A 15124-nucleotide genomic window follows, 5' to 3' on the forward strand; every position below is an offset into this window, starting at 1 on the left:
GGCATAAAGTGCGGCACGTCCCTTAACCCGCTTCTCGTCGCGAGGGCCTTCTCTGTTTCCGCCCGCCACTTCTCCAGCAGGCAGTTCTGCGCCTCCAGCTCGGCCACCCGGGACTCGAGCTGTTCGAGCCGGCCGTCTGCGGTCGGCACCACTCGTATCCACTCTGTGGCACACTGGCTCAGGCCGGCCAGCACCTAACAAGAACAAGGAAGTCAGCAACAAAGCTAGGACAACTAGAACAACTACACGGCCAAGGGGCGCTATCTCACCTCGGCCGACTCCGCTGCGTAGCGCGCAACGGCCCGGAGCTCCTCCGCCAGCCTGGCCGACTCCTCCCCCTCGGCCTCCTCCTGCTCCACGCGGATGGCCTCGGGCAAGACGGGGTCCTGGCGAGCGGGAAACAACTCCCGACCCGGGCTCTCCTGCTGTGGACTCGGCGGCAACGCGGGCGGCGTCCGCACCACCTCCACGGCCTTCTCGGTCGCAGACTACCCCGCGTCCTCCGCCTCCTCTTTCTCACCTAGCGCCTTCCTCTTCCTGCGAAGTCAAGAACTCTGTAGCATCAAGATATGAATCAAGACCCAAAACAAAACAAAAAGAGATCACAACTGCAACTTCACTCACCCTCCACTGTGGCGCGTGACGAAGTACATCCTCGACGGCGCGGCGGGCGGCTGTGACCAGGGCGCGAGCAGAGGAGACACGATGCCTCCCATGTGGGTCAGCCCCAGCGCCGCCTCCCCTTCCGCGCGGCCGGCGCCGGCACCGGTGCCTTCTCCAGACATTTCGGGGGATGTCCTCCGCCCCCGGCTCTTCGCTACCCAACATCGAGGCGGTGGCGGGGCCTCCCTTTGGCTAGGTACCCCTCATGCCGGCCTTGGAGGCTGAGATCTTTCGAATGGCACACCTCCGCCACTTCGGCGCGGACGGAGGGGCGGTGCCCCCTACGACTTCAACGTACAAGTTGCTCGCAATGGACAAGTCAGACGACACTTCCAGATTTGCTGCCTCCAGCTCCTTCAATTTGGCCGGGGCGGCGGCGTCCTTCCCTGCATCCCCCTCTGGCAGGTGAGCGGGAAACCAGAACTCCTGAACTTTGGCCTACAAACAGGAAGACATTCCGAGTTGGTTACAACCCAATGGGTGCGCTGCATATGGAAAGAAGGGTGAACAACAACTCCAAGGCAAAAACAGAACAACTCGGAACAAAAAGCAGAATGAGTCTGGTCGGCCATTTCAGGCAATATGCCTACGGGCACCCTTTGTCATGGATCGCCCCTGCATCATGCGGGTGACCCGGTTCGAAGCTTCCTCCCGGGGGACCTTCCGGTTCTGCCCCCGGATCGGGTCCTGGCAACCCCAGTACTCAAAACCGGGGTGCACCCTGTCCTGAATCGGCTGTACCAGCCGCTTGCTGAAGGACAGGACCACCACGGCGCCCGTTAGCCCCTGGGCTGACAGGCTGGCGATCTCGTTGAGGAGGAGTTTCACCTGGATCATCTCCTCCTCGGTCAGCAGTTCCTCCCAGCACGCACGAGACTCCGGTGCGCGGCCGGTGCGGGCAGGCAGACAAGGAGCCGGGTTCGACACCACGAACCACTCCTTGTGCCACCCCTTGTTGCTGTCGCGGAGCTCCAGGGCCGGATACGATCCGGCCTGGCATAGAGAAAAGGCAGCACCGCCCACCATGTTGCAGCGGGCGGCGGACGGGTACCCCTTCAGGTGGTACAACACCCGCCACAGGTTGAAGTGCGGGGTGATTCCCAGGAACGCCTCACACAGGTGGATAAAGATCGCGATCTGCATGATTGAGTTCGACTTGAGATGGGTTACCTCAAGCCCATAGAAGAAAAGGAGCCCGCAGAAGATGGCCGCCACGGGCAAGGCGAAGCCCTTCTCGTAGAAGGACCGGAAGACCACCGTCTCCGTTCGGTCCTCCGTCGGGAAGTCATCCCCGAAGCAGCACTTCCACCCCGAGATCGCCTTCTCGGAGAGGAGCCTGCGCTCCACCAAGTCCTGGATATCCTCCTCTCGGAGGGTGCTCGGCGCCCACACCTCCGATGCGGAGGAGGAAGATTTCGGCGATTCGCTGGTCAATCTGGGCGGCGGCGAGCGGATCGGATTTGCAGGAATGCGAAGAGGGCGACTGGCGGCGGGAGGCAAGAAGGCAAGGGAACGGGTAACCCTCTATGGGCCGGTCCCTTCCCCTTTTAAAGACGATCGGATGCGCGTGCAACGGCAACCTTGAAGATTGTGCGGAATACGAATCGACTTTCCAGAAATTGCCCGAGTCGTATTCGGCAAGGAACGGGCCCCCAATGGTAACTTTCTGCCAGTTGTAGTAAAGACCAACGGTAAAAAATACAAACCACCCTGCTCGGGCGCTGGGCGCCGCTACCACTCGGCGTGTCTCCGCGACTCCGCCAGCGACCCTGCTCAGGGGCTGGGCGCCGCTACCACTCGGCGGGTCTCCGCAACTCCGCCAGGGACCCTGCTCAGGGTCTGGGTGCCGCTACCACTCGGCGCGTCTCCGTGACTCTGCCAGCGACCCTGCTTGGGGGCTGCACCCAACGGGTGCACCCAGGGGCGCGTCCCGTCGAAGACTGAAGGGAGTCAGACATCATCATGAGTCCCGAAGAACTTCGCACAAGTCAACCATCAAGATTCGGCTCAAGCTCTTAAGCACTCGGGGGCTTGATGGAGGTACATCCGGGTACCTCTCAGCCGAGTGGTTATCTCCCGACTGGGGACCTACTTGGCTAGGACCACTCTACACGACTACCTAGCGGACAGGCACTCGGCTGGACGTCGGAAGGTTCCTCCGAGGATCAGGATCAAGGCGCGGATATGAATTCCGGATATCTATGGATCTCAACCGACTTGATTCCATGTAACAACCCGAGTAGATATCTTCCCTTACTTGTAAACCACGGTACCTGGCCTATAAAGGCATCATAGGGGGACCCATAGAATGCATCTACATTATCCATCATCGTCAAGTTTATACAATACACACAACACAGGACGTAGGGTATTATGCTCCCGAGCGGCCCGAACCTATCTAAACCCTAGCGTCATCTCGCAACCATCTAGTTCTTGGCTCCGGAATCCCCCTTCACCTACAAATCTACCGCCGGGCATACCCCTGGTGGACTTGCCGGATAAGCAATCTGACACCCCACCATCTTTAAACTTTGTTCACATGCGGCCACATGCGGGTGCAAGAGTGGTCACGACCCGGCGCCGTACCATGGCGTGAGGCTCTTATAGCCGAGGGCGGTGGGCCTGTTCTGTGAAGCGGGAATTGAAGGGAAAAGTCGTGTGGGTGACTCGGTTCCCATGCGTCTGTTTAGGTTTGCCTTGCAAGGTTAAGGAACCAGATTCGAATCGTCCGCTTCTCACGGCCAATGAGACTGCTTGACCCTTTGACCACATAGAGTAAGAAGTGGAACATGATGATGATCAATATTGTTGGATAATGAAAGATAATTATTGTCCACCATGTCTGCTATTGGATAGTTACTCACTTAGAATGGTTAATTGAACTTGGATCTTGAGGCTAAAATCTAAAATTAAGGACCTACTCTTAGATGCTTTTCAGCAAAACAAACCCCTGAAGCCAAAAGCCTTGCATGTCTAGATAGTGGGCTATGTATACCCATAGTCGGGTCAGCCTTGCTGAGTATTAGTATACTCAGCCTTGCTTGTGGTTTTGTTTTCAGGTAATACCTTGGAGGATATGGTTGATGTCATGTACGGGCTTCATCATGACGTCTTGCATCGTCGCTAGACTATCGTTTATTATTCCGCTGCAGTTAAACTCTGATGAACTACTTATTTTGAATTTCAAGTACCTTTCTAAATTTCGAACTTGATTTGTAATAATTCAGTTATGAACTCTGTGATATAAAATTGTGAAATATTGTACTCTCTGGACTCACTTTCATGTGAGTTGTATTTAAGCTTTGGGTTTCGATTGCAGCTCAGGTGGTTTCATCGGGACTTTACAGACCTTTATGGTGATGGTTAACGCACTTGAGCCAGATTAATTCGGGTGGTTCTGCCACACGTGGTACGGACATATGGAGACATCAAAGTGAAAGCTAGTGACGTAAGAAACAAATAATTCTGGACAGTGTTCTCTTTTATCATAGACCCTGTTTGGAGAACTATCCCAGGAATATTTTGAGGGCTAAAGAATAGCCCAAGGAAATTGCCCTCCAAGAAAATATCCTTTGAGCTGTTTGGATCCCTCGGCTATTTTGCATTTAATGCACTTTTGCAATCATTGGAACACAAACAAGCTAGGATCTCGGATGATCTTCTACGCCGTTGCCCTTGGTGTGGTTCGGCACTCCCAGAGAGCGCTGTGCGCGAGGGAGATGGAGACGGGAGCCCCGGTCGCGGCCAACGCCTTCCTCGCTGTCACCTTGGAGGTAGGCGCCTTAGTCTTGCAGATGGGGGAACTTCTCGGCCGGTGACGCCTACGAGTTGTGGTTGAACGGCTCCACGCCGGTGGACGACATAGGCTCCTGGGATAAGAAATTGAAGCCGCCATCCCACATCTTCATTTGATTCGGTGGGAGAGCAGGGGGCGCAAGATGGGGACGGCGCCGCAGCTGATGGGAGCTGGCGGGTCGGGCCGGCGCTGTGGCAAGAAGGAAGCAGCGCGGGTCGGATCCGGTGGGGGCGCTGCTTGGATGGCAGGAGGCAGCGGACCGGGCCGGCGCCGTTGCTTGGAAGAAAGCGGCGCGGGTGGGGGCCTACGGGGGACAGCCGCGGCGCGGGTGGGGGCGGTGGCGCGGGTGGGTGGGTGGGAGCGGCGGTGCTAGTGGGCTGGTTGGGAGGCGACTCGAGTGGGGTAGGGTGGGGGTGGGGGATCTGGTGCGGGCGGCAGCCTCACAAAGGAGAGAGAGAGTTTACTTTTTTAGTGGGCCCCACATAAAATAGCCCAAATATCACCCCTTGGGGGATACTTTTTTGGAGTGGGCTATTTCCAAATAGCCCTAAAATATCTGTTGACGCAGATTTCGGCCAACACACGAAAGTGCTAAAATGCACGGGTCACAAATTGACCGAATCGCCGTGAGACTGCGCAGACCGGCCAGATCGGCTTAGCAACCCAGTCATACCAGATTCTTAGGGTTTGGCCTAAATCAGTCTTTCGAGATGGATAACTATCACACTTACGTGGTGAATGACGGCGAGGTTTACAAGCAAACCAGCAAAGGATAACCAACGCACTTACGTGACGAAGAACGACTAGTTTACGAGCAAACTAGCAAAGGCCGTCAAAGTTCTCGCCCGGGAGGGACCCCGTCAGGGCGTGAACGTCGCCGGACGTGCCCTAGGTTGACCAGCAAGCCTTAGGACGCCATCTCTGGTTGTGGAGATTAGTGGACAAACAACATGTTGAGGTTAGAAGAGAATTAGAGTTTGGAGAGGTTAAAAGTAGATGCAAAGTTGATAGATTCGATTGGGTGTGTCTCAATCGGCCGTAACCATTTATATTTATAGGGTGGGGTGGTCTATACTCATTAGGAGTCGAAACCCTTATAAATCCCCATGTCAAAATACAACTCCTAACTCGGATTGGGCATTTCGGACCGGTCTACGAACTGATCTGACCGCCCCTTGACCGGTCTGACCAGTCAGACCGAGTGTACGTCTTCCGGAATGCATAACTTCCTCATCCGGAGTCTATATTGAATGTTCTATATATGAATTTCGATCGTCTCGACGAGATCTACGCAATGGTGAAGTCCAATAGACAATTTGACAAAATTATCTTGACCAATCTGACAGGTTTAGATGACAGGTCTAACCGGTCCACCCAAATTGTCCAGCAAACCTTAATTGTGCTAATTTTGAGTTTCAACAATATCACATCTGTTTGGCTTCTCTAGGCTATTTGGGCTATTTGAGGGGTGGGATAAAAAATATCCCTAGGATCCAACAGGGCATAAAAGCTCCCAGATAGTCCTTGCCCATATTTGGTATGAGAAAGATATGTATTGAAGAAACTGAGAAAAAAATATAGCTATTTTGCTTGTATCTCTCAGTGAAGGGGACCTTTGCCGGACATGCCAAAAATTAGGCTTGACCAGAACAGAAAGGGACCACATTGGAAGAATTGCATACTTTCAGAACCCAATCACAATAAATCCAGTCTCTACGGCGAACCTCCCAATAGTCACACAGGAAAAGGACCCAGCAACCACAACCCATGCTCGTACAGAGACAAGCCAGTTGTCATGATGACCAGTTCGTTGCAGTCTACTGCTACACCACCATGAATGTTTCGACCATGAACTCGCGAAGAGCTTATATCTTATCACCTCGCATCTTTCCCTTTTTTCCTGCTGCTGTCCTCAGCATTTATTCATGCTCAACAAAACATCCCTTTGGGCTCCTCAACACTATGAGGGCCATCTACTCAAGTTTCAGCAAGATCAGAGACAATACAGTGTCTTGGTATGCCAAGAACACTAATCAGCAATTAAGATCACCACTGGTACAGTACAAGTTTCTGGCCAGTTATGCCTACAGCTCTCGCTCCAGGACCCTACTGGCGCGGAGATGTGGAATCCCCACGTTGTGGGTGCAGCCTATATATGTTGCCATGCTTGATACGGGAAACTTCGTGCTGGCTGCTACCTGCTGCAGATGGCTCCACCGATAAACCCTCACCGGCCAGTTCACCATATATAAAGTTTAAATAAGGATGACCATGAAACACTTAGTACGATCCACAACACCATCACGACATGGATAGGAAAAAAATATGAAGCGCATATAAGAGGAACTAGGATCAACGAAAGGCTTGGTAAAAAAAAGGAAATAAGAAATAAATGTAAGAAGAAGAGGAACTACAACCAACTAAATTACTTGGAATATAGAAGAACATTTTAAAATATCCGGGGAATTGGCCAAAAGTGAACAAACTTTTTCTTGTATAATTTCAACCTCCTTCATCCGATTGGTGAGTAAATAAATCAGGCACTATGCATATGACCCTCACGCTCAAACCAATTATTTCAGCTGCCTTGGCTTCCATTCTTCTGGAAAGACTGAAGCACAAGTTCCAGTGGAGAGTAAAGAATTTGGGAACCGTATATGCATCCGTCCAGACGTCCAGTGCCCCTTGCTTCACGGCAACTGATGTCAATGCAACTACAGGAGAAAAAAAACTCCTTCACTCTGGTAGAACTTAGAAGCATGCGAAAAGTTCGCCTGATGACCAGAAGAGGAGCCCCTTGGAAAACTTGCAAACTTCCATAACCAAACCACACCAACCAATTATCTACGTCCAGCAAGGAGCTAGCTAGAAGTCACACAGACAAGGACCCATGCAGCCATGCTCGTCCTCCAGCAAGCTGTCATGATTGACCAGTTCAAAGCTGCTTACTATTACACCACATCAAGGTTCCGATGACTCAACGACTCTTAGGTCAAGTCAATAATGAAGAATCTTAAAACCAAGAGATGCATAAGTGTGCCATCAGATGTAGGAACTGAGCCAAACCAAAAGAGCCAATGGCATTTCTTCTCTTTCCCTTCCTTGTGCTACTGTCCTCACTGTTGAATATTGAGCCATTTTACAACATGCTTTAATCCATAAAATCGATATGACAGATGCTAACATAAACATCTTAACATAACCATTCTCAAAAGTGCTATACTGAACCAAGTAATACATACCATGGCAATGACATTATGATTGAGCAGGAGAGGTTTTGGTTTATACCCTTGGGTGGAACCAGTATCGGTGCCTGCAGTATGAGATCCACCAGAACCACTTTCAGTGTCATTGCCGCCACCAGCAGCAGCACCACGTCTTGTCTGCGCCATGGCAGCGACGGTGGAGAAGTAGCGTTTGTTGGAGAAGAGCTGCAGGAGCAGTCGCGCCTGAAGAGGCGCTCCCCAAAAACTTGATCGCCCGCCTACCCGTGCAGGTATGCTGACAGACGGAGTTCCGGAGGCCTGCTCGCCATAGTCCTCTGTGCGCGCAAAGGGCTCTGGCCGGAGATGTAGAAACTGGAGGAGGAAGAAGGAGAGAGTGGACTTAGCCACCAGACAGACGCCCAGCCTATTTAGCCCGAGTCCCTGTCCTTCCCATTACCTCATATCGGAGGGATGAACCTGGACAGGGGTGGTTGGGAGTTGGGGTGGCGGCTAGGGTTTTGCCTTGGCTACTGGCGGTTAGGGTTTGGCTGTTAGGCCGATTGCAAAAACTTTGGTCCATCCAGGCAGGCCAAGGCCAAGGCCTGGCCCAGCCCGGCGTGTCGCGCGCGCGGGCGGGCGGGTGGCGCGGCTCGGCTCGGCGGCGGCGTGCACGTGTGGATTCCCATGTCTTCCTCTCAACTTCTCTTATGTGAATATCCCACAACTCACTATTTAAATTGATTACCTCAAGCACATCGCACATGCATTGATGTTTGGTTTCATACTAGAGGATCAAACAAATGTGAGATATGCCAGTAAGTCTTCGCATAGGTGGTTCTTGACTTTTGCTTAGAATTACTTTGCTGAGCTGATTTTCCCTATACAGGCAAGTGGCTGTCAATATCTGCCCTCCAGAGACGCAAGCAAGTGTATGTTTACTATTTTGCACTTTACATCATACAATGTGTATTGGACTATTTTGAGAATGCTCCAGAGCTGATTTTCTAGAAGTTGAGCTTGCTGTTGAAGCAACTTAGATTTTAAACTAACTTGTATGTGATGTGATGCATTGTTTCATCATTTGTGTTTAATGATTTCAATTTTGATATGATTTAGGCCTCTATATGTGTGAGCAGATCAGTTTCTGGTACAGAGCTAGAGAGCATGGGGATGGCATTGCTCATCTACTTGTTTTGTTGGATATAATTCATGTTTTCTATTTTCTGTTTTCTGTAGGACTCTAATAGTGTGTATGGATGTAATTGGATGTAACTGTGAATGGATGTAATAAAGGAATATAAGAAATATTGATTTTTTTTAATTATTCCACATAGGTAACGGGCATTACCATAATGCCCGTTACCTATAACTGTTATCGGTAACGGGTGTATTGATGCCCGTTACCAATATTCTGTTATCGGTAACGGGCGTAATTGATGTCTGTTACCGATATTCTATTATAGGTAACGGACATTGACTTAATGCTCGTTACCAATGACTGTTATTGGTAACGGGCAAATACCCGTTACCGATGATGGGTCATTAGTAACCTGATAACGATAACGGGTGCTATGCCCGTTACCAAAAGGCCATCCGCGCCCGTTACAAATCTGTGGTTCTCACATAGTGATCGCTTACATATGGTACCTCATAAACATTGTAAAAATATCTAAGAAATTTGCCTACAGTAACTAATTGTTTCTCTAGTAGAATTTCAACCTACTTGCTCCAATATATAGACCCCACTTTTGCAAATTTTTTATGATTATTCATGACCCCAGTACAATATAGTTTCAGCAGGCTACTTGACTATTAATCTGGTAGTAAGCACTTACTATGACTATTTTTTTGGAAAGCTGGTGAATAACTAATGGAAGCATCCAGGAAATAGGTAAGAATTTGGGACCTTATGAACAAATGGTCATTGTGCACCTGCCTTCACACATCCAAAGGAAAAATCAGTCTTCACTGCTGACAAGCATGCGAAAAACACTGATGCTGTGAAAGCAATTGCTTAGCTTGCCGGAGAAGTAGTTGTGGTGGATGAACTGACCCTGATCAGAGAGGGGCCGGTCAGAGTCAAACTCAATGGAAGAGACATCTCTAAACTGAGAGGCTTTGTGGAGATATTTATCAACAAAGTGGGGTATGAAATCAGGTTTGTCCTAGAGGAATAGGGTGGGAGTACCCAACAGCCAAAAAACAACCCCCCCAAAAAACCAGATGATGAGTCTGATGAGGATGAGGAAGAGCACCCCCGCGATACAGAACTTGAATGGCAGAGAATGAAGCGCCTATTTGAAGAGAATGAGAAAAACAAAAACTCCAAGAACCAATCCTCAAAGGGAAGGGCTGATGGGAAGAGCCAGTCTTCTGCCCCTGCTGAAGCTCTACCAGATAACAAGCAGTCAAAAAGGGAGGTGTTGGATATAGTCCCAGTCCATATTCCAGAACATGTTGAGGAATTGATTCAGGTAAGTCAAGGGCTGGAGGGGTGCTCCATTCACAGGATTCTGAACTGGAAGGTGAAGAAAAGGTTGGTCCTCCACAATAGTCTGTTACAAGAATGCTAGTTGCAGGTTCAGGCGAGATTAGCCTGGAGAGACGGGCGTTCCAGCAACATGGTGAGAAAGAAGGGGTGATGGGGGCACAAAGTGAGTTCCAGGAGGGGATGGGCACCGAGATAACACAACACCAAATTCCCAAAGTGCTGGTTCACACAAAGGATGGTGTGATCCTGATGCAGGAAGATCTTTGGCCAAAGATGGCTACGCCAAAAGCAAGTACCAACCAGGAGGTCCTCCAAGAGGAGTTTGTACCTTCTCAGGAAATTGGCAGAGGGGATGAGATGGAGGATTGCGAGGATGAAACTGGGGAAGGAAACTGGTCTGTGTGCCATCATGATAAGAAGAATAGGAAGAAGAAAGCAAGAGGTCTAGTTGTGGCGATGAGGAAGAGTTCAAGGGTGGGTGCACTTTCAACTGCGGGAGGAGCCTTTTCTGCATTAGGGGGCCTTGCTACAGGTAACAACCTTGCTTCCCTCAATACTTTCCAAGTCCTAGACAGTAGAAGTGATGATGATCTAGATGCTATTGCTTTGGACTGCGATGTGATTCTGGAGAGGGGGGATTCTGGAATTTCTTCTACTTTAAATGGTACGAGACTTGAGGAACAAGCTCGAGCCGCTTTAGCTGAAGCTAATTAAAGGGTTCATCAGGGAGAAAAACTAAAGTGCTTACATTCTCTAGAAGGGGAAATCTGGATTTGGGGTGTATTTCAAATTCTCAGAGGGGTTTCAGTATGAAAAAAGGGGGTTGCAATCCAAAAGGGGAAGGGAAGCAGATTGAGTAGAGAGCTGAAACGCATTAGTATCCAATGAAAGTCCTCTTCTGGAATATTAGGGGGATGGGGAAAAAGTCTAGGATGGGTCTCCTCAAAGATATCATATATAAAGAGATAGTTGACATTGTTGGGATTCAGGAAACCATTAGAAGAGATTTTGCTGATTGGGAGCTGCTAGCTTTAACCCCGGGAAGTTCTTTCCAATGGAAATGGCTCCCAGCTAAGGGGCATTCAGGGGGCATTCTGGTGGGGGTTAAAAATGATATCTTTGAAGTTGAAGAATGGACTTTGGGGGAGTTTTTTGTTAGGGCAGTTCTCAGGAATAGGCTTGACAATTTTAGGTGGAGTCTGGTGGTGGTCTATGGACCTGCCCAACATGATCTCTCTACAGCCTTTTTATTAGAACTGAGTGAGGTGTTACAAAACTCTCCTTTCCCTGGTCTCATTGGGGGGGGGTTTCAATCTAATTCGGACACTAGAAGACAAAAGCAATAGGAGAGGGGATAGGATTTTGATGGATACCTTCAATTCTTTCATAGATTCACATTACCTTAGGGAGATACACAGAGTATGGGGGAAATACACATGGACCAATAAGCAACAACACCCTATTAAAAGTAACATTGACAGGGTTCTCATGACAACGGAATGGGAGAGTAAATTCCCTTTGTTAGTGCTATCTAGTCTTACTAGGTTGGGTTCTGACCACTGCCCTCTTCTTTTGGACACTGGGGAGATCAAAAGTAGGAGTTGTAAGCAATTCTTCTTTGAAAAGCAATGGATCAGGCAAGAAAATTTTCTGGAATTGATCTATACTAAATGGCAGATTGGGAGGGACAAATGCCCAGAACAAGCCTACTCCTTAGATGTTTGGCATGGCCTGACTGCTGGCTTAAGACAGTTCTTGAAAGGTTGGGGGGTAATCTAAGAGGTGACTTTAGAAAGAAAAAATAAGAGGTTCTCTCTGGAATCAAAGCTATAGATGCTCTAGACAAGAAGAATGGGGGTTCTGGCTTGGATGAACAGGAACGAGTTGGATTAGAAACTGAGCTGGAAAATATTTTGGAGGAAGAAGAGACATACTGGCAGCAAAGGGGGAGTGAGAAACAGGTTCTGGAGGGGGACGCTAACACAGCTTTCTTTCATATGTCAGCTAATGGTAGGAGGAGGAAGAAGTCAATCCTCTCACTTGAACATAATGGGGTGAACATAACTGATCAGAAATAGATCAGAGGGGTTATTGACGGCTTCTACAAAAAAATGTTCGGGCAACAACCAAGGAGTACAGTCACACTAGCTGAAGGGGCTTGGTCATCTGGGGGGAAGCTAGAAGCTGCAGATAATGATTTACTCACCAAACCCTTCACTAAGGAAGAGGTCAAAAAGGCAACTTTTGACATGAAGGAAAACTCTGCGCCTGGTCTTGATGGCTTTAGTGTCACATTTTATAAGCATTGCTGGTAAATAATTAAAGGGGAATTCATGAGGATGGTCAACGACTTCTATTTAGGGGCGCTGGATATCTCGAGATTGAATTATGGGGTGATCACTCTAGTTCCTAAGGTGCAAGATGCTAATAATGTTAAACAATTTAGACCAATCTGTCTACTAAATATAAGCTTCAAGGTTTTCACCAAACTTCTCATGACTCGACTCACTGACGTGGCTGACAAATTAATTAGTAAAGCTCAAACTGCATTTGTTAGAGGGAGATACATACTCGATGGAGCTGTCATGCTGCACGAAGTGATGCATGAACTAAGAGTGAAGAAAAAGCAGGGAGTAATCTTCAGCATAAATTGGGGCTTTGTGGAAGAAGTGTTAACCAGGAAAGGCTTTAACCCAAAATTCAAACATTGGATTATGAGCATGGTGAGAGGAGGCAAGGTCTGTGTTAATGTCAATGGGGAGAATGGAAGTTACTTCAGGACACATCGGGGATTGAGGCAGGGTGACCCATTATCTCCATTGCTATTCAATTTAGCAGCCGATGCTTTAGATCTTATTCTAAGGAAAGCAAAACGTAAGGGCCACATAAAGGGGGTGGTTCCGGAGTTGATCCCGGGGGGTCTCACTCACCTACAGTATGCAGATGACACAGTGATCCTCATGAATTTGGATGATCAAACTCTCTCGAATATGAAGTTTCTCCTATACTGCTTTGAATGGCTAACGGGACTCAAAATCAACTACCACAAAAGTGAGGTGCTCGTATTTGGGGCAGATTCTGAGGAACAACAGAGGGTGTCTAACATTCTTAACTGTAAGGTAGGAACGCTCCCCATGTATTACTTGGGTCTGCCGATTAGCGACAGACACTTAGGAGCTCATTCCTTTACTGGGATTACTGATAAAATGAGGAAGAAACTTTCCCCTTGGAAAGGGAAGTTACTATCCCCGGGGGGCAGGCTAGTCCTTACCAATTCCTCGTTGAGCAGCATTCCCACATACACTATGGGAATGTACAGGCTGGGGGAAGGGGTTCACCAAAAAATGGACACAATCAGATCTCAGTTCTTTTGGAGGGGGGCGAGTGATAAATTTAAATATCACATGGTAAAATGGCAGCATCTTTGTGTCCCTAAAGATTTTGGGGGATTATGAATTATTAATACTAGAACCTTCAATGACTCGCTTCTTCTTAAGTGGGTGTGGAGGATATTGGAGGACAAAGGGGGAGATAATTGATGTCAACTCCTCAAAGCCAAATACTTTCGGAAAAAGTCCTTTGTTCATTATAGGGGGGGGGGGGGGGGGGGGGGCTGGCTCCCAGTTCTGGAAGGGGATACAAAAAATTAGACACAACATTAACTATGGCTTACATAAACAGGTTTGTAATGGGGAGGACACCCTATTCTGGGAGGATTCGTGGCTGAGTGCAATACCCTTGAGACTTGAGTTCCCTACTCTCTTCAACTTCTGCTCCAAAAAAAACTGCTCTGTGAGTGAGTGCGTGCTGGGCGGATGGGGATTGGCACATCCCCTTGCGACGGGCTTTAGGGGTCCAGGATGTGGCTGAATGGAACTGCCTGATGGATAAGTTGAGTAGTGTGGTTCTCCAACCTGGGAAGGATAAACCTATTTGGGCACTAGAAAAATCTGGAAAGTACACAACAAAATCAATGTATAGATTCTTCACCTTTAGAGGTGAGCTCGATAAGCGCATGTCCAAGTTGTGGAAATCTAAGCTGCCTTTGAAACTCAAAATCTTCATGTGGTTAGCGCTTCAGGGGAGGATTCAAACGGGGGTAGCCCTAAAAAGGAAAAAATGGAAAGGGGATGCTAACTGTACCATTTGTAATCTTCCTGAGACTGTGGACCATGTCCTATTTCGATGTGTGATGGCCAGATTCGTATGGATGAGCTTCAAAGAAGCGCTGGGGTGGGAAAGGGTTCCAGATGGAATGATGGATCTCTTGGAATACTGGATTCCAATGGGGTGTGCTGACTATGACTTGAAGTTTTTCATCTTTGTTGTAGTAACGTGGGCCATTTGGGTGACTCGTAATAAAATCAGAATGCAACGGTGGTTCCCCCATTCTCCGATTGTAATCTTGTACAAAATAAATTCCTTTGTGCAGAGATGGTCGGCACTGCTCCAAGAAACTGAACAGGGGAAGCTGCGATCTCTACGAATGAACATGAAGTCCTGGATGAAGAAGCTAGAGGAAGGCCGAGTTCCGTTCACAGAAGAACCTTGGCAGTTGTAGCGGCTGTCTGTTCCAGGCTGCGTCCTGGCGTTTTCTTTGCCTCCTGGAAGGCTTTCCTTTTGTCTTGTTACTCTAACGCTAGTTGGTAACCCCAACACTCGTTGTACTCGGATCTTTATTCAGGGCGCGTTTAGATCCCCATCCAAAAATTTTTGGATGTCAAATCAGCACTTTGACCGGATGTCGGGAAGACTTTTCGGACACTAATTAAAAAACTAATTTCAGAACTCACTTGGAAACCACGAGACGAATCTTTTGAGGCCTTTGACCGCGTCATTAGCACATATGGGTTACTGTAGTACTTATGGCTAATCATGCACTAATTAATTAGGTTTAAAAGATTCGTCTCGTCATGTACATCCAAACTGTGTAATTAGTTTTGTTATTTAATTACATTTAGTACTTCA

General features: G+C 48.6%; 1 protein-coding gene and 1 long non-coding RNA gene across 2 annotated transcripts; one reads left to right on the forward strand and one right to left on the reverse strand.

Moving 5' to 3' along the window:
- Nucleotides 1-6012: 6012 nt before the first annotated feature.
- On the reverse strand, nucleotides 6013-8064 carry LOC120640413. Its single transcript, XR_005661768.1, has 2 exons — nucleotides 7748-8064; nucleotides 6013-7578 (listed from the first exon to the last, which is right to left on the reverse strand). It is a non-coding gene; the product is annotated as an uncharacterized LOC120640413 (long non-coding RNA).
- Nucleotides 8065-9683: 1619 nt separating this feature from the next.
- On the forward strand, nucleotides 9684-14929 carry LOC120642927. Its single transcript, XM_039919501.1, has 2 exons — nucleotides 9684-10688; nucleotides 14589-14929. Exons 1-2 carry the CDS (start codon nucleotides 10232-10234, stop codon nucleotides 14615-14617), a joined length of 486 nt encoding a protein of 161 aa, XP_039775435.1. The 5' UTR covers nucleotides 9684-10231; the 3' UTR covers nucleotides 14618-14929.
- The last annotated feature ends 195 nt before the right edge of the window (nucleotides 14930-15124 follow it).

Source organism: Panicum virgatum, chromosome 7K, assembly GCF_016808335.1.
Source record: "Panicum virgatum strain AP13 chromosome 7K, P.virgatum_v5, whole genome shotgun sequence".
In the NCBI taxonomy this organism is placed as follows: domain Eukaryota; kingdom Viridiplantae; phylum Streptophyta; class Magnoliopsida; order Poales; family Poaceae; genus Panicum; species Panicum virgatum.

Excerpts from the sequence above, each read along its gene's own strand:
- LOC120642927 (XM_039919501.1), top strand. The coding sequence starts at position 10,232 with ATGCTAGTTGCAGGTTCAGGCGAGATTAGCCTGGAGAGACGGGCGTTC. Across the intron at positions 10,689-14,588 it reads ATTAGGGGGCCTTGCTACAG|AGATGGTCGGCACTGCTCCA; the intron begins GTAACAACCTTG and ends TCCTTTGTGCAG.